Here is a 21,131-nt window from a genome sequence, read left to right as displayed (position 1 = left end):
TTATTGTTTGGGTTAAATAAGCATGTGTCCTCATTTGTTTAAACAAAGGTACAAAGCTATGGTTTTGTGATTTTCAGTATACATCAGTCAAAATTAACCCTAGGGTACCTGGTAGTCTCAACATATAACAACAACAACAACAACAGCCTTTATTGTCATTATACATCATGTATACAATGAAATTGATTTAGCTTCTACTGGTGCAATAGAATATTGTAATAGTTTTGAAGTATCTGCATGTTTAGTTACCTTGTTCCTTTTTTAGCATTAATCACATCAGTTGGTTGAATAGCCTATGCTTTTTCACATAGTGACTCAAATTATTCCTTAACAATTCTACCAGTCTGTTTTCTTAATATATAAAACAGTACAAACCTATAAATGTGTGTAATTTTTAGGGCAATTATAAGATCACATCCTGAATTTACAGCTCCTAAACTCACCTTTTTAGGAATAAAGCCAATTAAACTCATCTTTCATTGCTAAAATATGTCTTTTAGTTGGGAAATGGTTTATACTAAAGCTTTGCCAAAATCTTCTTCAGGGTTTAGAGGTGGCTGAATGGGGACAGGTGTTACGGAATTGCGTTCTGTTTAAGAATACTATCCTCAGTAACGCTGCATGCTGTCAAATGTTTCGTTTTTAAACACCAAATTCTGATCCCTTTAACGATTCTTGATCGCATGCTGTAGAAATGCTTATATCCAAGAATATAGATATGGGATAAACTCAAACCTTTTACCCAACTTTTGATGACATTTCAGGAATTAAAGTAGAGCTCCCCTCCTGCTCACCAGAAAAAGTCGTAAAGATTTTTAATGGCAACGGTTACTGCCAGGTAAACGTGCAAAGATTTGAAACTTTCAGCATGAGAGAAAGGGAGATCGCGTTGCCTCTTGACGGACTGGAATGACGCATTATTTCATAATAGACAGAGGAACGCGGAAATCGTTCTAAATTCCTGACAAGGAGGCAACGATTCTCTCCCCAACGTTTTGCAATCCGAGACAGCGACAGCCACCAAAAGTCGAATTAACCTGAAATCTAAAGCCCATTAGATACGTCAGAGGCATGTGATCAGTCGTCTCAGAGGCAATTGCCCACTCCAGAACCTTTAGCCTATTTCCTGCGCTTGGTGGAAAACCCCGCCCCCTTCTGCTCCAGTTCTCCTGCTGATTGGCGGTCGAGCGGCAGCATGTTGGCCAGCGCCCTCTTCTCCGCCTTCAGTCTCTCCTTTGAGAAGCCACGCGCGTTTGGCTTGGAGGGCGCCGGCGTGAGAGCCTCTGGATTCGCTGCTGCTTCTTGCTCCGGCAGGGTCGCCTAGGAAACGGGCCAGGGGCGCACCGACCGAGCCTCCCTATGGCCGCTGTTGTGGCCCAGGGGGAAGCGATAGGTCCCCTAGTGGGAGCCATCGACCAAGGGACCAGCTCCACAAGGTTCTTGGTAAGCGCAAATAAACAGGAGGAGCGGTCTCCTTTCGAGAGCAAGGCGAGAGAGTCACAAAGGAAAGGCGATTGCCCTTGGGAATGTGGAGGACGCCAGCTGGGAGAGGCGGCGGGCATGTGACTGCAAGGGGAGCCACTTACCCGGTAGACTGGGCGAGATAGGCGGCCGGACATCCCTTAACAGGTGTTCAGATTCATCTATAGAAGCAAGAGGAAGGATAGATGAATGGACAGTTGAATAGCGATAGTGTGAAGTTATTTTGGCCCACTGCGAGATAAAATGAAAGGATTCTGGAGTAGAGGATATCTTTTGGATGTGATACAAGCCTTCACTACATTTGGTTCATTTAGCAAGTTAAGCACTGCCAAAATAAATAGTGATATTATTTTTGCTGCCGTCATTAACATAATTATCCTGCTCCTTTGTCTTCCTTTTTGACAGGAAAATAGAACAGATTTATACTGTTTCTAAATGGGATATTTTTAATTGCTCCTAAATGTAACTGCAATTTTATCCTTTCCTCTGCTGGAGGGAAAGGTAGTTTCAATTGGTTTGGCATCCATTAGTATCCATAAGTATCTTCTTGTCATTCTTCCTAGCCAGCTTCCAACAAGCGAAGTCAATGGGGGAAGCCATATTCACTTAATAAATGAATAGAATAGAATAGAATAGAATTTTATTGGCCAAGTGTGATTGGACACACAAGGAATTTGTCTTGGTGCATATGCTCTCAGTGTACATAAAAGAAAAGATACGTTCATCAAGGTACAACATTTACAACACAATTGATGATCAATATATCAATATAAATCATAAGGATTGCCAGCAACAAGTTATAGTCATACAGTCATAAGTGGAAAGAGATTGGTGATGGGAACTATGAAACGATTAATAGTAGTGCAGATTCAGTAAATAGTCTGACAGTGTTGAGGGAATTATTTGTTTAGCAGAGTGATGGCCTTTGGGAAAAAACTGTTCTTGTGTCTAGTTGTTCTGGTGTGCAGTGCTCTATAGCGTCGTTTTGAGGGTAGGAGTTGAAACAGTTTATGTCCAGGATGCGAGGGATCTGCAAATATTTTCACGGCCCTCTTCTTGATTCGTGCAGTATACAGGTCCTCAATGGAAGGCAAGTTGGTAGCAATTATTTTTTCTGCAGTTCTAATTATCCTCTGAAGTCTGTGTTTTTCTTGTTGGGTTGCAGAACCGAACCAGACAGTTATAGAGGTGCAAATGACAGACTCAATAATTCCTCTGTAGAATTGGATCAGCAGCTCCTTGGGCAGTTTGAGCTTACTGAGTTGGCGCAGAAAGAACATTCTTTGTTGTCCTTTTTTAATTATGTTTTTGATGTTAGCTGTCCATTTGAGATCTTGCGATATGATAGAACCCAGAAATTTGAAGGTTTCTACTGTTGATACTGTGTTGTCAAGTATTGTGAGAGGTGGAAGTATGGAAGGGTTTTTCCTAAAGTCTACCACCATTTCTACGGTTTTGAGTGTGTTCAGTTCCAGATTGTTTTGGTTGCACCACAAGGCTAGTCGTTCGACCTCTCGTCTATATGCGGATTCGTCATTGTCTCGAATGAGACCAATCACTGTTGTGTCATCTGCGAACTTCAGTAGCTTAACAAATGGATCATTGGAGATGCAGTCATTGGTATACAGAGAGAAGAGAAGTGGGGAGAGCACACAGCCTTGTGGGGCCCCTGTGCTAATTGTACAGGTATTTGATGTGATCTTGCTTAGCTTCACCTGCTGCTTCCTGTTTGTTAGGAAGCTTGTGATCCACTTACAAGTCTGTTCCGGTACCTGTAGCTGGTTTAGCTTAGTTAGAAGAATGTCTGGAATGATGGTATTGAATGCTGAACTAAAGTCTACAAAAAGGACCCTTGCATAGGTCTTTGGAGACTCAAGATGTTGTAGGATGTAGTGCAGAGCCATATTAACAGCATCATCTGTTGATCTATTTGCTCGGTATGCAAATTGCAAGGGGTCTAAGAGCGGATTCGTGATGGTTTTCAGGTAGGAAAGCACTAGTCTTTCAAAGGTTTTCATGACTACAGATGTTAGAGCAACTGGTCTGTAGTCATTCATGATTTAATTAACAGTTGCAGTGATTTGCTTAACAATTGTGGCAAAAAGGTCATAAAATGGGATAAAACTCACTTAACAACTGCCTTACTGAGCAATGGAAATTTGGGGCCCAATTGTCTTAAATTGAGGATGCTTTCAGATGAGGACTTTCATCCTTTTCGGCCTCTTCCATTTGAAATCCTCATGCATCCTGTGTATTGAATGGTTCTGGTATCACCCTCTAAGGCTGGACTTATTCAGTTCATTACATAATCTTTAAATCCAGAGGTATTGGATGAGGGCAGTGAATTTTTTTTAATGGCATTTAGGTATTTTTAGTGCAAGTTATGTAATTATCTTGGGCATGTTTATTTGAATCATCTATAAAATATATAAAGTGAAGTTTTGTTTTCATTTTTGTCAGATTGACTTCTGCTCATTACAGGTGGAAGTTTTAGTGACTAGTATCAGAAAAGAAAGAGTTTCTGTAATCTAAGTGGTGTTAAAAGAGTTTGGTAAAAAAAATCCTGTGAATTTCACTAATGACATTTCTTAATATTTTTTTCACTCTAAATATGAGTCACTTCTTTTTAAAAGACAAAAGTTACTTGGAGAACTGACTAGAATTCATGAACTTGTTCTCGAGTTATAAGTGTGGTAGATGAAATTCATAGAATAGAATAGAATAGAATAGAATAGAATAGAATAGAATAGAATAGAATAGAATTTTTTATTGGCCAAGCGTGATTGGACACACAAGGAATTTGTCTTGGTGCATATGCTCTCAGTGTACATAAAAGAAAAGATACTTTCATCAAGGTACAACACTTACAACACTTAATGATAGTCATAGGGTACAAATTTAACATTTAATGATACAACACTTAATGATAATCATAGGCTACAAATAAGCAGTTAGGGAACAATATCAGTATAAATTGTAAGGATACAAGCAAGAAAGTTACAGTCATAAGTGGAAGGAGATGGGTGGTGGGAACAATGAGAAGATTAATAGTGCAGACTTAGTAGTTTGACAGTGTTGAGGGAATTATTTGTTTAGCAGAGTGATGGCATTTGGGAAAAAATTGTTCTTGTGTCTAGTAGTTCTGTCTGTTGACAGGCTAAAGTACCTGCCTTTATTGAAGTAAAATGCCATCACAGAAATAGGAATATTTAGATTAAAACAATTTTAGTCTGGGAATGTACCAAGAAAAAATATATTAACTGTACAGAAAGTTTAAATGTTTTGGTAGGCTCTTGCAGCCTGCTTTCAACTTCAATTTTCAGAAGAACCTAAGCAAGAAACATTTTTATTAATAAAGATACTAAATCCAGTTTTGTGTACTATATGTATTAAAAGTTACAAATGGAATTAGAGTCGCTCAGAAGGAATTGTGAACTGACAATGATTATAAAAGTGGTGCCAAAGACTGCCACAAAGACTAAGGAACCAGTAAGTGCACTGGCTACCTGTTGTTTTCCGGGTGCGCTTCAAGGTATTGGTTACCACCTTTAAAGCGCTCCATGGCTTAGGACCGGGCTATCTACGGGACCGTCTACTGCCGGCCTCTATCTCCCATCGTCCGGTACGTTCCCACAGAGAGGGACTCCTCAGGGTGCCGTCAGCCAAACAGTGTCGACTGGCGGCCCCCAGGGGGAGGGCCTTCTCTGTGGGGGCTCCGACCCTGTGGAACGAACTTCCCCTCGGACTTCGACAATTACCTGACCTTAGGACCTTTCGCCGTGAACTTAAAACTTATTTATTTCGTATGGCTGGACTAGCCTGATTTTTATCTCTAAATTTTAATTGAATTTATGGGTTTTTAAAGTTTTATAATTTTATGCGGGAGTATGTTATTTTAACATTTGGGCAAATTTAAATTAGTTTTTTAAGGGATGTTTTTAACTATTGTGTGTATCTGTATTTTATCTGCCTGTTCACCGCCCTGAGTCCTTCGGGAGAAGGGCGGTATACAAATTAAAATATTCATTCATTCATTCATTCAAGTGGACTGGTAAACCTCGCTGGATAAGGAGAGGGAGATCACTCATATGTGGTCCATGTGCATCCCCCCCATAAGGAGTCCATGTGTATCCCCCCCATGAGGAGACTGTAGGGCAGCACTTCTCCATGTTTGAGCTCCAGGAGACAATGGAATCAGCCATCTTACTTGCAAGCCTTTTAAAAAGATTTGATTTATTTATATTTCATGTTTTTAAACTGCCCATCTCCTTCAAAGTTACTAAGTTCACAAACCTCATTTTCAAATTACTTTTGAAAATTGACTATTAACCATCTTAAATTATTAGAAACCTTTAAATAACAAGTATGACAAGTATATGAGCTTAAGAACTTAAAGAATTTGAAATAAACAGCAAATAGCTAAATAAAATTTTGAACTAAGAAAGTTATAAATGTATTAATGATCCAGATAAATTTGGAATATTTTTACTATATGACTTTGGAATTAAGTTTAAAAAATAATCAGCTCCTTGTGAGAATCAAACTTATTTTGGCTATCCTGGCTCTTGCAAATCATAACAGAAGATAAGTGATGATTTTATAAACTAGAACTAGAAGGGTTAAAAATTTCTAAGCAGAAGGAAAAAAATATTTTTTTTGTTCAGTTAATACTAGAATTTATAAAATGACAAAAAACATTAAAACAACCAAAACATTACACAAAATCTTTGAAGAATGGAGTAGGAAATTAGTAACTATATTATCAAAACTGTTTTCTTGTTAATGAATTTTGATCCTGTGTAGCTTAGAATGAAAGGGATGTTTTGTTGAACTCTTCAAGTGTTGATGCAGACAGAATGTCTACAGGTAGACAGGTACAGCCTAAACCAGGGGTCGGCAATCTTAAACACTCAAAGAGCCACTTTGGACTCTTCCTACAGAAAAAAAACACTCCGGGAGCCACAAAACCTGGGTGGGCGTTGCCAACTCGATGTCACTCCCATCCAGTCATATGACCCCCCCGCCACGCCTACCCAGCCACAAAACTATGTCTCTCTCCCCCCCTCTCTCCCCCCATGTCTTTCTCTCCCTCCGTATCTCTTTCTCTCCCTCTCTTCCCCCTCCTCTATGTATGACTCTGTATGTGTCTCTCTATGTCTCTGTGTATCACTGTATGTGTGTCTCTATGTCTCTCTCTCTCACTCCCTCTCTGTGTATCACTCTGTGTGTGTCTCTATGTCTCTCTGTGTGTGTGTGTGTGTGTCTCCCCCTCCATTCAGGCGACCGTCTTCCTTCTCCCCCCTGCTCTCGTAACTCCCTCTCGTAACTCCCTGGAGCAAAGTGCAGCAAAGGCGCATGCAAGGTGGGCGGCTGCTCACTTAAGGAGGGTCTTAACAGGACGTAGCTTCTCTCATGCACTAATGTTCCAGCCATCGCCTTGCCGTGTTATCGCCCACCCCCAGCAGCTCTTCGGCCGAGCGCAGAAGGGGAGAGAGAGAACATGCATGTGTCTTTCCTGAGAGAGTAACTTTAGCTCTTTTGAGGCAATTGAAAAGTTCATGTGGATGTGTAATAGTTGCATATTAGGAAGTCATATGAATTGCCAAAGCAGTATGTTATATACAACATAAATAATAATTACCTTTCTATTGCCACTTCAAAGTTTCCATTCCTGTCCCATCACTGGTTGGCCGCGCCCCCTTATTTCTTTTTTGGACTCCAGCCCAAAGCTGCAGGAAGTGAAGGCTGCCTTACGTGCAAATGTGGCACAAAGGCAGGTACAGGGCAGCTTCGCTCCTGTACTCTCCGGTGACCCTCTTCTCCATCCTCCTCTCAGGGCTGGCTGTGGCTGAGCCAGGAGCGTGCGCATGTGTGGGGAGACCCTCCTTAAGCGATCCACTGCCTGACCCACGTGCGCCTTTCCTAAGCTTTGGCACTCGCTTGAGGAGGGTCTTCCTGCACGTGCGCATGCTCCTGGTTCAGCCACAGCCGGCCAGGGGGTTACAAGAGGAGGTGGGAGGAGGAAAATTCAGGAGCAAAGCTGCCCTGTACCTGTCTTCATGCCACATTTTTTGGAGTCCAAAAAAGAAATGAGGGGTGAGGCCAACAGTGTTGGGACAGGGAGCTGCGGCAGAGGGCCCAAAGAGCTGCTTATGGCTCTGGAGCCGCAGATTGCCGACTCCTGGCCTAAACAGATGGAACTTCCTAACTGAAAGAGTTGCTAGGAGCTTAGATAAAACAGAGGATAAATTTCTTTTAGGACAAAAGAAATGTTTATTTCATTCAATTTGGATACCATCCAACTCCATTTGATACTTTTTATCTCAAAAAATGGCCTGTTAATGGCATAGAGGGCATTTAGTGTGGTCTTTTCTAAGTATCTGTTTGCAGAGGAGATGATGATTTGACAAATGAGCTCATTTAAAAAGTTCAAGAGACTTCATTAATACATTAAGTACATAAAGTTGTGAAAAAGAAAGTTGGAATGGGACCTTTAGGCCCTTGGCCACGCCACCTTTGCCTCCAGCCACTCACCTCAGCCCATCCACAGCCAGCTTTTCTCCTCTGCTGGCCCTCTCCCGGCCATTCTCCCTGGCTGATGAGCCTCTGGCCTTTTGCTCCTCACCCCTCACCCTGGCCCATTCACCTAGACACAGTTTATCTTGGGTGTTTCACTCCATGGGACAAGAAGTCGCAGGTGAATCAGGTGACAGGCAGCAATGATTGTGCTGGGAAGGGTGACTGAGGGGGCTGGGAGGGGGATGTGATTGGTGACAGTTTATAGAAGAGCAAGATCTGCATGCAGCTCCTGGTGGGGCTGGGGGGCCGTTATCAGGCAAACACTGCTTGTGTCCAGCTCCTTGTGGTATATCAGGCAAACGCTGCCTGCATGCAGCTTCTGAGGGCGGCTGGGGTGGTATCAGGGAATCAACGGTGAGCACGGCTGCTACTGTTGTGTTTGAGGAGGGTCAAATGGTGTGCCACTCAATGGGAGGACAGCCGAACTACCTGTTAAGCATCAAGCTGGAGTCCAGTTGTGCAAAACAAGCCCAAATCATCACCCTCTATTACCATGCTTGATAGTTGGTATGAGGTGTTTGTCTGATATGCTTTATTTGGTTTTTGCCAAACATGGCACTGTGCGTTATTGCCAGACATCTTCACTTTAGTCTTGTCTGTTCAAAGGACAAAGGACAAGACTTCCAGAAGTCTTGTGATTTTTTCAGATGCAACTTTGCAAACGTAAGCCGTTCTGCCATATTCTTTTTAGAGAAAAAAAGGCTTGCTTCTCTCTTCTAAACAAACCATACTTTTTCAGTCTTTTTTCTAATTGTACTGTCATGAAATTAAACATTTAAGATACTGAAGCCTCTCTGTAATCCAAGAGATGTAACTCTTGGATTTTTTTTTCAATTTTTCAATTTTTCTGAGCATTGCATGGTTTGACCTTGGGGTGAATTTGATGGGATGTCCACTCCTGGGAAGTGTTGAAGTTTTCCACTTGTGAATAATCTTCCTTATTGTAGAATGATGGACTTTATAAATTGTTTGGAAATGACCTTATAACCCTTCCCAAATTGATGGGAATTGTTTCTCTAAAATCATTGCTGATATCTTTATTCTTTGGCATTGTGTTAACACATAGCTTAATCCTGGAAACCAGAAAATTCTTAAAACTTTGGCTTTTATAGAGGTAGTCACACTGATAATCAATTGATCACTTGATTAGCAGCATCTGGCTGCTACTTAGCCTCTTCATCCCGATGGAAGAAGTAAGGTGTATTTTTATACACGGCTTCTGCATTTTGGCTTTCTTTTTATAAAATAAATGATAACATGATGTAATATGTTATCTGTTGTTGACAGTTTTAAGAACTGCTAAGGACCAGATAATTTTTACTATGTCCTGATACGTAAAACCATAGAACTGAAAGAGAGCGTACTTTCTTTTCACATGATTTTAGCTGACTTGCATTAGTAGACAAGAAAATTGGCTGTCATATTCCAGCTGTAGATCTTGACCCTGACCACCCTAAAGAAGTTCCAGAATAATAGCAATTATTATTTTAATATTTTTAAAAAAATATTCTATTATCTGTTATTCCTTCCTTTAGCCACCTTGATGAAAATGATTCAAGTATTCCAATATTTGAATTATGATAATATTGATTATTATTACAATTACTTGAATTTCCAAATAAACAGTGTCCAAGCTGTAATTGAACATATTAATTTATTTATTAAACAGATTCCCCTCAAACCTAACAACAATGGCCAGCTCACAACAATCAAAACAGAATTGCAATAAAACAAAAGGAAGAAAAAAAACCCCTATGACAGGAACAGCAAACTGGATGGGAATGAAGGAAGAGGCCTGGCTTTCCTTCACCAAAGACTGTCATGGCTCTTCTAAACAACCAGAGTGGGGGCCAGCTTGATTTTTTTTTAGTAAAGTTTTTTATTTTTTAACATACAAACAACAACATACAATGCATTTTTTTCGGAACAGAATATCGGTCAGGTTACATGTTCATACAAAATTTAATTCTCCTCCATCACATTTTACATGCTTTCATTAATATATTATCTCTCATTTTTATTTTCCTTTTTTTATTTCTCTTTACAAATCTAATCTTACCCTTCATAGTCTTTTATCAAATTTTCCCTCTTTCCCGCCCTTTCTACTCCCATTTATATTAAACCCTTTTATTCCCATTTAATATTTATACTTATTTATATTTTCTACTTATCAAACTTCAAAATCAATCACATATTTGCAATTCAGTGATAATTCATATAATCAAAAAACCATAATCAAAAAAAAGAAAACAATTATGAAGTTTTTCTTCATAATACCATTTCTAAAATTTTTAGTAAAATCCATAACCTTCAAACATTTTTTATAATTTTATATTTTATTATCAATATTTAGATCATTTAATATATTGCCAACTCTTTTTCATGCTTTCAATTTCATTAGTACTTCAACCAATATATATTTCAATCCTTTTTTATTTTCTTCCTTTTTCTCTTCCTCCTTTTTTTCCTTTTTTTCTCTTAAAATTCTCTACTCTCTTTGCTTGTTCTATATTTCCATCAACTCTCCTTCTCCCCTCTTCCCCCATTTTTATCTTTTCTCTGTTAATCCCATAATGATTCTTTAACTTTGTATTTTTTTTCTTCCCTTCTTTCTCTCCTTGTCTCTTCCTTCCCTTCTTATTCTTATTTGCCCTCCTTGTTTGCAATATTTTTCCATTTACTCTCCTTATTCCCCTTTTAAAGATTTCTCTTTTGTCACTGTCAATCCCAATAGAATAGAATAGAATAGAATTTTTTATTGGCCAAGTGTGATTGGACACACAAGGAATTTGTCGTGGTGCATATGCTCTCAGTGTGCATAAAAGAAAAGATACGTTCATCAAGGTACAAAATTTACAACACAATTGATGGTCAATATATCAATATAAATCATAAGGATTGCCAGCAACAAAATTACAGTCATAAGTGGAAGGAGACTGGTGATGGGAACAATGAGAAGATTAATAGTAGTGCAGATTTAGTAAATAGTTTGACAGTGTTGAAGGAATTATTTGTTTAGCAGAGTGATGGCCTTCGGGGAAAAAACTGTTCTTGTGTCTAGTTGTTCTGGTGTGCAGTGCTCTATAGCGTCTTTTTGAGGGTAGGAGTTGAAACAGTTTATGTCCAGGATGTGAGGGATCTGTAAATATTTTCACAGCCCTCTTCTAAATGTTTTGTGCTTTTTCCCTTTCTATTTCCCCCCTCCTTATTTGTCCCTTCATCTCTCCCCATACAATCATTTAATGTTTCACAATCAATGTTTTTTTCCTTTGTCTTCCAAAGCCCTCTCTTGCTTTATGGTTTCTTTATTTTCTGTAATTATTTCTTTTATTTCTCACTTTAAAGTCATATGCATCTTTTTCATCATTTTGATTATTTCCTGTTCCATTCTCTATTTTTAGGGTTGTATTTAGTTTTTTGTTACCAAAGTCAGCTTGCAGGCACAAAATCCTCCCTTAAATTTTCCACCAGCCTTATCGCTTCAACAAGAAAATTTTCCACAGCACATGTTAGTCAGTGTAGTTTTCCCTTCCGCCTGAGGGTGTCTGTTTCCAATCCACAGTTCCAATCAACAATTAGCGAAGGTATCCATTTTGTTTCTTTTTCTTAAAGCTGCACTTTGTTTTGCTTTTACTTTTTACTTCTCCCAACAATTCAATTTAAAGTCTGTGTCCTAATTGTATTAAATCCAGTTAACCGGGGGAAAAGAAAGTCAGAGAAATTTCACTAAGCTGTAGTTTTATATTCTGGAAAAATGTTCTAAAAGTCTCCAAACCTCTCCAGCTTTATTTGAGGGTCTTTTTTCCTCTTCTGCTTGGGGAATCTCCAGTTCAATTTAAAAACCAAATTCCTTTCGGGTCTTAGGGTAGATAGTTCCATTTCTCTTATTTCTTAATGTATTTACATTCCTCTCTCAATTTAGCCACTATTCCACCTCCAAATTTTTTTTTGCCAATTTCAAATTAAAGTCTTTTCTTGTGAGTTGGTGTTCACTCACCAGCTTCAACATTCCATCGAAATCACCGCTCCTGCTCAAAATCTTGGTCTGGTTGCCCCAGCTTAATGATGGCCGCTATGCCCCCACCCCTGCCACTGAGTTGAAGAGCTTTCCTCTGACCTCTGGGAACTTGCTGGTTCCTCTTGGTCATCTGAGGCGCCTCTCCTTCTTCTCTGTCCCTACAGAACAGATCTGGTCTGAAGACCCCTTGACAGCAGTTTGTCAGCCTGGGAATTCGCAGAGCTCGCTCTTCCCCGACAGTCTCCCCGCGATACTTCCGGGTGACTCGGGGCCAGCCTGATCTGTGGGTAATCTTATTCCATGCATGCAGTGCTAGAGAGAAGACATGCTTCCTGGTTTCTTTAGATAACGTCGTTTAATCAAAGGAACCTAGACAGCATCAACCTTGCAAAATCAGATTGGCTAGGAGATACTACGGAAGGCAGGCAGTCTGTCAAATAGTCCTCGTCTCATAGAAAACAGTGTGATCTGTTTGCAAATTGCTAATAGCCTGGAAACCCATAGATTTTTATTGTACTGATATTTAAGGTCTTTCATCTTACTGAAATGAAGCTGTAAGTTGACCACTAAAATTTTTAAAAATTTCTGAAGTATACAGTGGCTAGCTTTAGTGCTTGATCTTGGTGACATAGATAATAATAGATTATTTATATTTGTCAAATGGAATAAAGAAAAATAGTGGGTTTATGCTTAACATTTTTATTGGTTTTCTATTTAGGTACCACATTTTTCTTCAGATTGTCTTTCCTTTATATTTGCTCTGTGGTGCAAACATTGTCAGCAAGTTGTCTCCAGAAAGAGGAAAAATAAAGTCTATGTTCAAATATACAGTACAAAATATCAGCTTAATAAAGAAATGTCTCATTTGAATAATTTTCTTCCAGAAAATTTGGGGGGGGGGGAAAGAGTCTTGTACTATTGATCAAAGTAAACAATGACTACTCAGGAGCTGGGATCAAATAAATAAAACTAATTGATGGTCTTGACTTTAGAATCGAATCGAATCGAATCGAATAGAATCGAATCGAATAGAATTTTTTATTGGCCAAGTATGATTGGACACACAAAGAATTTGTCTTGGTGCATATGCTCTCAGTGCACATAAAAGAAAAGATACGTTCATCAAGAATTCTAAGGTACAACACTTAATGATAGTCATAGGGTACAAATAATCAGGAAACAATATTAATATAAATTGATACAAGCAACAAAGGTTACAGTCATACATTCGTAAGTGGAAGGAGATGGGTGACGGGTACAATGAGAAGATTAATAGTAGTGCAGATTTAGTAAATAGTTTGACAGTGTTGAGGGAATTATTTGTTTAGCTAAGTGATGGCATTCGGGGAAAAACTGTTCTTGTGTCTAGTTGTTCTGGTGTGCAGTGCTCGATAGCGTTGTTTTGAGGATAGAAGTTGAAACAGTTTATGTCCAGGATGTGAGGGGTCTGTAAATATTTTCACAGCCCTCTTTTTGAGCAGGATACAGGTCATCAATGGAAAGCAGGTTGGTAGCAATTGTTTTTTCTGCAGTTCTAATTATCCTCTGAAGTCTGTGTCTGGCTTGTTGGGTTGCAGAACCAAACCAGACACTTATAGAGGTGCAGATGACAGACTCAATAATTCCTCTGTAGAACTGGATCAGCAGCTCCTTGGGCAGTTTGAGCTTTCTGAGTTGGTGCAGAAAGAACATTCTTTGTTGTGCTTTTTTGATGATGTTTTTAGCTGTCCATTTTAGATCTTGCGATATGGTAGAACCTAGAAATTTGAAGGTTTCTACTGTTGATACTGTGTTGTCTAGTATTGTAAAAGGTCGAAGTATGGAAGGGTTTCTCCTAAAGTCTACCACCATTTCTACAGTTTTGAGTGTATTCAGTTCAGTAGATACTTGCTCATCTGAGTTAAAGATAAACAAGTTAGATAAGTTGAATAACTGTAGGTAATGATTAACAATTGTTACTCTTTCTTACAATCATCTACCTTTCATCAGTATTATTTTGTTCTATCTGTTATATTTGAACTTTGGAATTAAATACACTTAAGACATATTAACTGAAAAACAGTAAATACAATTTAGAAATAAAAAAGCAATCTGCTTGATGCAGGCACATAAAACACAGGAAATGTTTCCCAAATATTTCATATGACATAATTATGCAAACATGTTTTAAGAGTTGTGCAGATTTATATAGATACACTGAATATATCTTAAATAACATGCCTTGTCCAATTATTTTACAAAATTAATTCTTTCTTAGATTTATGTGAGAATTGCTTGGTTATTTATGTCATATAATTGAAAATTAGTTCTATTGATTATTCTCACACAAATGTAATTTGTTTCAATAGTACATTTTTACTTTCATAAAGTTTTATTTATTTATTTGTATCCTGCCTTTATTATTTTTACAAGTCACTCAAGGCAGTGAATTTATCCAGCACAACTTCCTCCTCCCATTTCCCCTACAACAGTAACTCTATGAGGTGAGTTGGGTTGAGAGAGAGTAACTGGTCCACCAGTCTAGCTTTCCTGACTAAGATGGGACTAGAACTCATGATCTTCTACTTTCTAGCCTTTTACCTTAATTACTAGACCAAACTGGCTATCTTAATTTGTACGGAATATATTTTCTGGTCACGTTCTAAAACTAATTCCCCTTCCAATAAAATAAATAAGTTGCATGGACAAAAGCATCACTGCATGCAGTTTTTGTTACACATTGCTTCATTTTAAAAGGGCAAGGATATATTATTTCTTATTTCTTGTTGCTATCCATTACTAATAAACAGGTGTTCAATCAGGAGCTCTCAGTTTTGCAGTATTATTCTGTATAACCATTGCTAAAGCTAATAGGAGTTGCTTCACAATATCTGAAGGACACCATGTTCCTGTTCTACTTAATTATCATGTTTCTAATATGCAACACAATAAGAGAGTTTATGTGCATTATATAAATTAGTCTGGACAATGTAAATATTGAAATCTGGATTTACTCACTACTGCAATCAGAAGAATACTATAATGAGTGAGAGTTTTTTAAATAAAATGTTACTTTTATACATCAATTTGATAGAATGATTGCTGATTCCGAGTACTAATTTCTAGAAAAAGGTAGATATAACCTAGGTTATCATTCTGATAAGCAAGGAACGTTCATATTTAGCCTCATTTTCATAGCCAGACAAGATAAGTTCATAGTTGCTGTTATCTATTCAAAGTTTAGATGTTCAGAATTTAGAACTCTGATTATATTTCTATGAATATTAGAATATTTCTTAGTGTTTATAAAAAAATATTCAGGAACATTAAGTTAAATTTTAGTCTTTTTAATTAATTTTTTTTAATTATTGTAAAAGCGGATTAAGAAATAAGACTTGATTTATTTAGTTATGAAGTTTGAAAATAATTTATTATGCATATTGACCTTTGGATGTAAAACTATAGGAAATTGCTTTTCATTTCAATGATCCATTTGTTCTCTATTTTCCCTTTTGATAGTGGCCCATATTGTGTAACAAATATTCTTTGCCTTTATTTTTCTATATAAGCCTCCTAAACCTAAGTTTTCCAAAACATATTCTTCATATATCATCTAATTTCATATATTGAGTTTTCATATCACTGCAAAATTATAGTTGAAAAGCTTGGGATCCAGAAGGGCTTGTACTTTCTTTTAAATAAATTATTTTAAAATAGCATGTTATTTGTTTCTAGGGTTAAACAAGCATTATGCTACAATTCTGTTATTTGACCATTTCCTGTTATATATGAAGAAATTAATATATTATTTCCTGATAAAATGTTGGTGATGAGCTTCCTTGTGTACTCTACCCTTTTGACTATGGATATACAAACTGATTTGGTAACTATATATTTACTGCTTACAGGTTTTCAATGCAAACACAGCTGAATTATTGAGTCATCACCAAGTGGAAATCCAGCAGAAATTCCCCAAAGAAGGGTATTGCTTCTCCTTTATATTTGAATATTTGATATTTGATATTATGTTATTAAATTCTGTGTAAAAAAACTAATTAAGTTTTTTTAACTGATGGAATTGTTTTCATACCATATGACAAATGGTATGGCTTTCTTATTTCCTTCCTTTATTATGTTATTGAAATATGCTCTGTTAGCAAACACCCAAATTCATATTTTTAGAGTAGAAGTTGCATTGTGGACAACTGAGAAAATTCAACACAGAGAATTGTTTTTCTCGGCTCTTAGAATTTAAATATGTCCAACATGAATAGAAAGGCAGTTCAATGTGTTCAAATTTGCCTCTTTTTCGGGCTTTGTGTTATAGCCATGTTATATATAATGTACTTTTTATATAGTTTCATTGTATAGAGTTAGGTTTTTTTTTAATTATTTCAATTCAGATCTAAAAGTTTACATTGTAATAAATGGTTTTTAAGATTAACATCATAAATTGGATATTCTTGCAGTAGGATACTTCCTAATATCCCCTAGACTTGCACAGTAATTTTAGTAGTTTGGTGGTATTTAGTTTATATCACCAAGTTAACTCTTGTTTGGTTTACTAGGAAAACAGTAAGCAGTTAACCTTGAACATGCTATTCAATAATATGTATATTTCACCCATCATAGAAATGCTACTATGATGAACCTATATCAGGTATATAAAAGAGCAAAAATAATATTAAATGGTGAACAAACAGAAAGTTTTAACATAGCTAAAGGAGTAAGACAGGGATGCCCTTTATCTCCTCTGTTATTCATTCTCTCAATGGAAACAATGTCACAAATTAGAGATAATTCAGAAATAAAGGGATTAAAAATTAAATCACAGGACTATAAAGTCCAGGCAATTCGCGGACGATTTGGCATTTATTATAGAGGAATCTTCAGAATATGGACAATTATTACTACAAGATATAAACCAATTTGACAAAGTGGCAGGGCTCAAAATAAATAAAAAAAAAAACTAAAATATTGGCTAAAAATCTAACGAATAGAATGAAGAAGTAGAGAAAAAATTGGGAATCTCAAGAGTTAAAAAATTAAAATACTTAGGAATATGGCTATCGGCAAAGTGCATCATGATAAAAAAAGACAATTATAATACACTTCTACAAATACAAAAAGATTTGGAAAATTGGACTAAACTACAAATATCGTTAATTGGCAGAATTTCAACAATTAAAATGAACATTATTACCCAAATTATTCTATCGTTTTCAAACAGTACCAATAAAACTAGAAAAAAACTTTTTTGAACAATTAAATAAAGTGACATCAAAATTCATTTGGTCAGGGAAGAAACTACATATTAAATTTAAACTATTACAAGATAGCAGAAATAAGGATGGTTTTGGTCTCTCAGTATATTTATTTTTATTTTTTTTGTCACAACAATATATGTAAGTATCATACAGAAAGGTTATATAGTATATAAACACATATATGAGTAAATATAAGGAGGTATAAGCATATATATATATAGGAAGAAGAAAAGAAAAACAATAGGACAGGAACGGTAGGCACATTTGTGCGCTTATGCACACCCCTTATGGTCCTCTTAGGAATGGGGTGAGATCAATAGTAGAGAGTTTTTGGTTAAAGCTTTTAGGATTATGGGAAGAGACCACAGAGTCAGGTAAAGTATTCCAAGCACTGATGATTCTGTTAAAGAAGTCATATTTTCTGCAATCTAGATTAAAGCGGTTGACATTAAGTTTAAATCTATTGGTTGCTCTTGTATTATTGCAATTAAAGCTGAAGTAGTCTTTAACAGGAAGGACATTACAATAGATAATTCCATGAGTTAAACTTAGGTCTTGTCGAAGGCGACGGAGTTCCAAGTTTTCTAAGCCTAGGATTTCAAGGCTAGTGGGATAAGGTATTTTGTTGTTTTCAGAGGAATGGAGAACTCTTCTTGTAAAATATTTCTGGATATGTTCAATTGTATTGATGTCAGAGATATGGTGAGGGTTCCAAACAGGTGAGCTGTATTCTAGAATTGGTCTAGCAAATGTTTTATATGCTCTGGTTAGTAGTATGATGTTTTTGGAAAAGAAGCTACGCAAGATTAGGTTTACAACTCTTAGAGCCTTTTTTGCTATGTATTTGCAGTGGGCTTTGGCACTTAGATCATTTGACAACTCCAAGGTCCAAACTCCAAAACTCCAAGGTCTTTAACGGGATGGGGGTCATCTGTAAGGTAATGTCCATCAAGTATGTACTTAGTGATTGGGTTCTTTTTTCCTATATGTAAGACTGAGCATTTGCTGGTTGAGATTTGGAGTTGCCAAGTTTTAGACCGAGCAGTTAGATGATCAAGGTCTTTTTGAATGATAGATGTATTATCAGTGGTGTTAAATAGTTTGACATTGTCAGCAAAGAGAACACAATTACTTGAGATATGGTCACAAAGATCATTAATGTATAGTATGAAGAGTGTTGGTCCAAGGACGTTACCTTGAGGAACGCCACTCTTGACAGGAACAGGATTTGATAGAGCATTGCCAATTTTGACCACTTGTTGTCTGTTAGACAGAAAAGCAGATATCCATTTGTGAAGGGGTCCTGAGATGCCATAGGATTTTAGTTTTAGGAGAAGTTTATCGTGTACTACTGAGTCAAAAGCTTTGCAGAAGTCTATGTAGATTGCATCTATTGTTTTGCCTTGATCAAGATTTGTAGTCCATATGTTTTTACAGTGGAGAAGTTGTAAGTTGCATGATAATTTTTTCCTGAAACCAAATTGTTTGCTTCTAAGTGTGAGGTAATGGATTGGTTGATGATTGATTCCATGACTTTGCAGGTGACGCAGCATAGAGAGATTGGTCTGTAATTTTTGACTAAGCTGGGGTCTCCTTTTTTGAAGATAGGGATGAGAATAATAGAAAAATAGAGCTCTATTATCAGGTGGCAGCTTTGACATGGCTCAAAGATTGGATTCTATTAAAAAAATGATTATTAATGATAGAAGGCCATGATCTCCAAATTGGCTGGCACAGCTTCCTTTGGGAGGGAAAGAATAAATTCCACTCACATTTCCAGAGACACATATTAAGAGATGCTCTGCTAAAAGTCTGGGGAAAAATCAAAAAGAATCATTACAGGAAAGTCTCAATTTGGTTATCAACGATGGAAGCAATGATTCACCCAAACACCACAGATTTGAGCAAAATGGTGAATTATGCAGAATCACCTGATGAAAAAGGAGAATTAAAATCAGTTCAAGATTTGAAAATGCAAGGACTAAATTTGGAGTGGTGGTCTTATCTACAAATTAAAACTAGATTTAAAAAAGACCAGGAATGTTATGGTATATCTAAGGAACAATTATCGGTGGGGGGGGGGGATGATTACAATTTTCTTTTAAGATATAGAATGGAAGAGGAAACAGGAAAAGAAACGATGATTAGTTGGGCTAGAAATTTCGGACACAATATAGAATTAGAAAAATGGGATAAATTATGGAAAAGGAATTACAAATTTACAATGGCAGTAGCATACAAAGAAAATCTTTACAAAATGTTTTATTGATGGCATTTGGCTCCAGCGAGATTGGCCAAAATGTTTCCAAATTTATCACCCAAATGTTGGAGATGTGGCCATAAATTAGGACCATACTACCACATGTGGTGGATGTGCCCCAATGTAAAAAAATTCTGGTGTAAAATTAAGAGATGGCTGGAAGAAATTACACTACAAAGATAGAACTTAAACTGGAGCTGTTCTTATTGGGAATAATAGACCCAAAAATAGAGAAAAATTTGCAATATATAATACTACACATATTAATGGCGGCTAGGATTACCCTTGCACAAAAGTGGAAACAGATTAACATACCATCAGAGGAAATAGTGATTAGAAAAATACTTGAATGTGCAGAAATGGATAAAATGACTATGGAAATAAAGGAAAGAGAAGATTCGGATTATAGAATAGAATAGAATAGAATAGAATAGAATAGAATAGAATAGAATAGAATAGAATAGAATTCTTTATTGGCCAAGTGTGATTGGACAAACAAGGAATTTGTCTTGGTGCATATGCTCTCAGTGTACATAAAAGAAAAGATACATTCATCAAGGTACAACATTTACAACACAATTGATGGTCAATATATCAATATAAATCATAAGGATTGCCAGCAACAAAATTACAGTCATACAGTCATAAGTGGTGTAACAAAGTTACAGTCATACAGTCATACAGTAAACAAAGTTACAGTCATAAGTCATACAGTCATACAGTCATAAGATTGGTGATGGGAACGATGAGACGATTAATAGTAGTGCAGATTTAGTAAATAGTTTGACAGTGTTGAAGGAATTATTTGTTTAGCAGAGTGATGGCCTTTGGGAAAAAACGGTACTTGTGTCTAATTGTTCTGGTGTGCTCTATAGCGTTGTTTTGAGGGTAGGAGTTGAAACAGTTTATGTCCAGGATGTGAGGGGTCTGTAAATATTTTCACGGCCCTCTTCTTGATTCGTGCAGTATACAGGTCCTCAATGGAAGGCAGATTGGTAGCAATTATTTTTTCTGCAGTTCTAATTATCCTCTGAAGTCTGTGTTTTTCTTGCTGGGTTGCAGAACCGAACCAGACAGTTATAGAGGTGCAAATGACAGACTCAGTAATTCCGCTGTAGAACTGAATCAGCAGCTCCTTGGGCAGTTTGAGCTTACTGAGTTGGCGCAGAAAAAACAGTCTTTGTTGTCCTTTTTTGATGATGTTTTTGATGTTAGCTGTCCATTTTAGATCTTGCAATATGATAGAACCTAGAAATTTAAACGTTTCTACTGTTGATTCTGTGTTGTCTAGTATTGTGAGAGGTGGAAGTATGGAAGGGTTTCTCCTAAAGTCTACCACCATTTCTACGGTTTTGAGTGTGTTCAGTTCCAGATTGTTTTGGTTGCACCACAAGGCTAGTCGTTCGACCTCTTGTCTATAAGCGGATTCATCATTGTCTCGAATGAGACCAATCACTGTTGTGTCATCTGCGAACTTCAGTAGCTTAACAGATGGATCGTTGGAGATGCAGTCATTGGTATACAGAGAGAAGAGAAGTGGGGAGAG

General features: G+C 37.0%; 1 protein-coding gene across 2 annotated transcripts in view; it reads left to right on the top strand.

The window, feature by feature from the left end:
• The first annotated feature begins 1,162 nt into the window (after nucleotides 1–1,162).
• GK (glycerol kinase) overlaps nucleotides 1,163–21,131 on the top strand; it is a 132,939-nt gene continuing 112,970 nt past the window's right edge. The window contains exons 1-2 of one of the 2 annotated variants that reach the window (XM_058185927.1): nucleotides 1,163–1,443; nucleotides 15,967–16,040. In XM_058185927.1, coding sequence (XP_058041910.1) covers nucleotides 1,360–1,443; nucleotides 15,967–16,040 — 158 coding nt within the window. In that variant the 5' untranslated portion in view covers nucleotides 1,163–1,359. The remainder of the gene's footprint in view (nucleotides 1,444–15,966; nucleotides 16,041–21,131) is intronic. The other variant, XM_058185928.1, reaches the window with a different exon arrangement.

The sequence above is a fragment of the Ahaetulla prasina genome, chromosome 5 (assembly GCF_028640845.1).
Source record: "Ahaetulla prasina isolate Xishuangbanna chromosome 5, ASM2864084v1, whole genome shotgun sequence".
Lineage (NCBI taxonomy): Eukaryota > Metazoa > Chordata > Lepidosauria > Squamata > Colubridae > Ahaetulla > Ahaetulla prasina.
The sequence above is the reverse complement of the archived record's forward strand: the minus strand, read 5'-3'. Positions and strand labels throughout refer to the sequence as shown.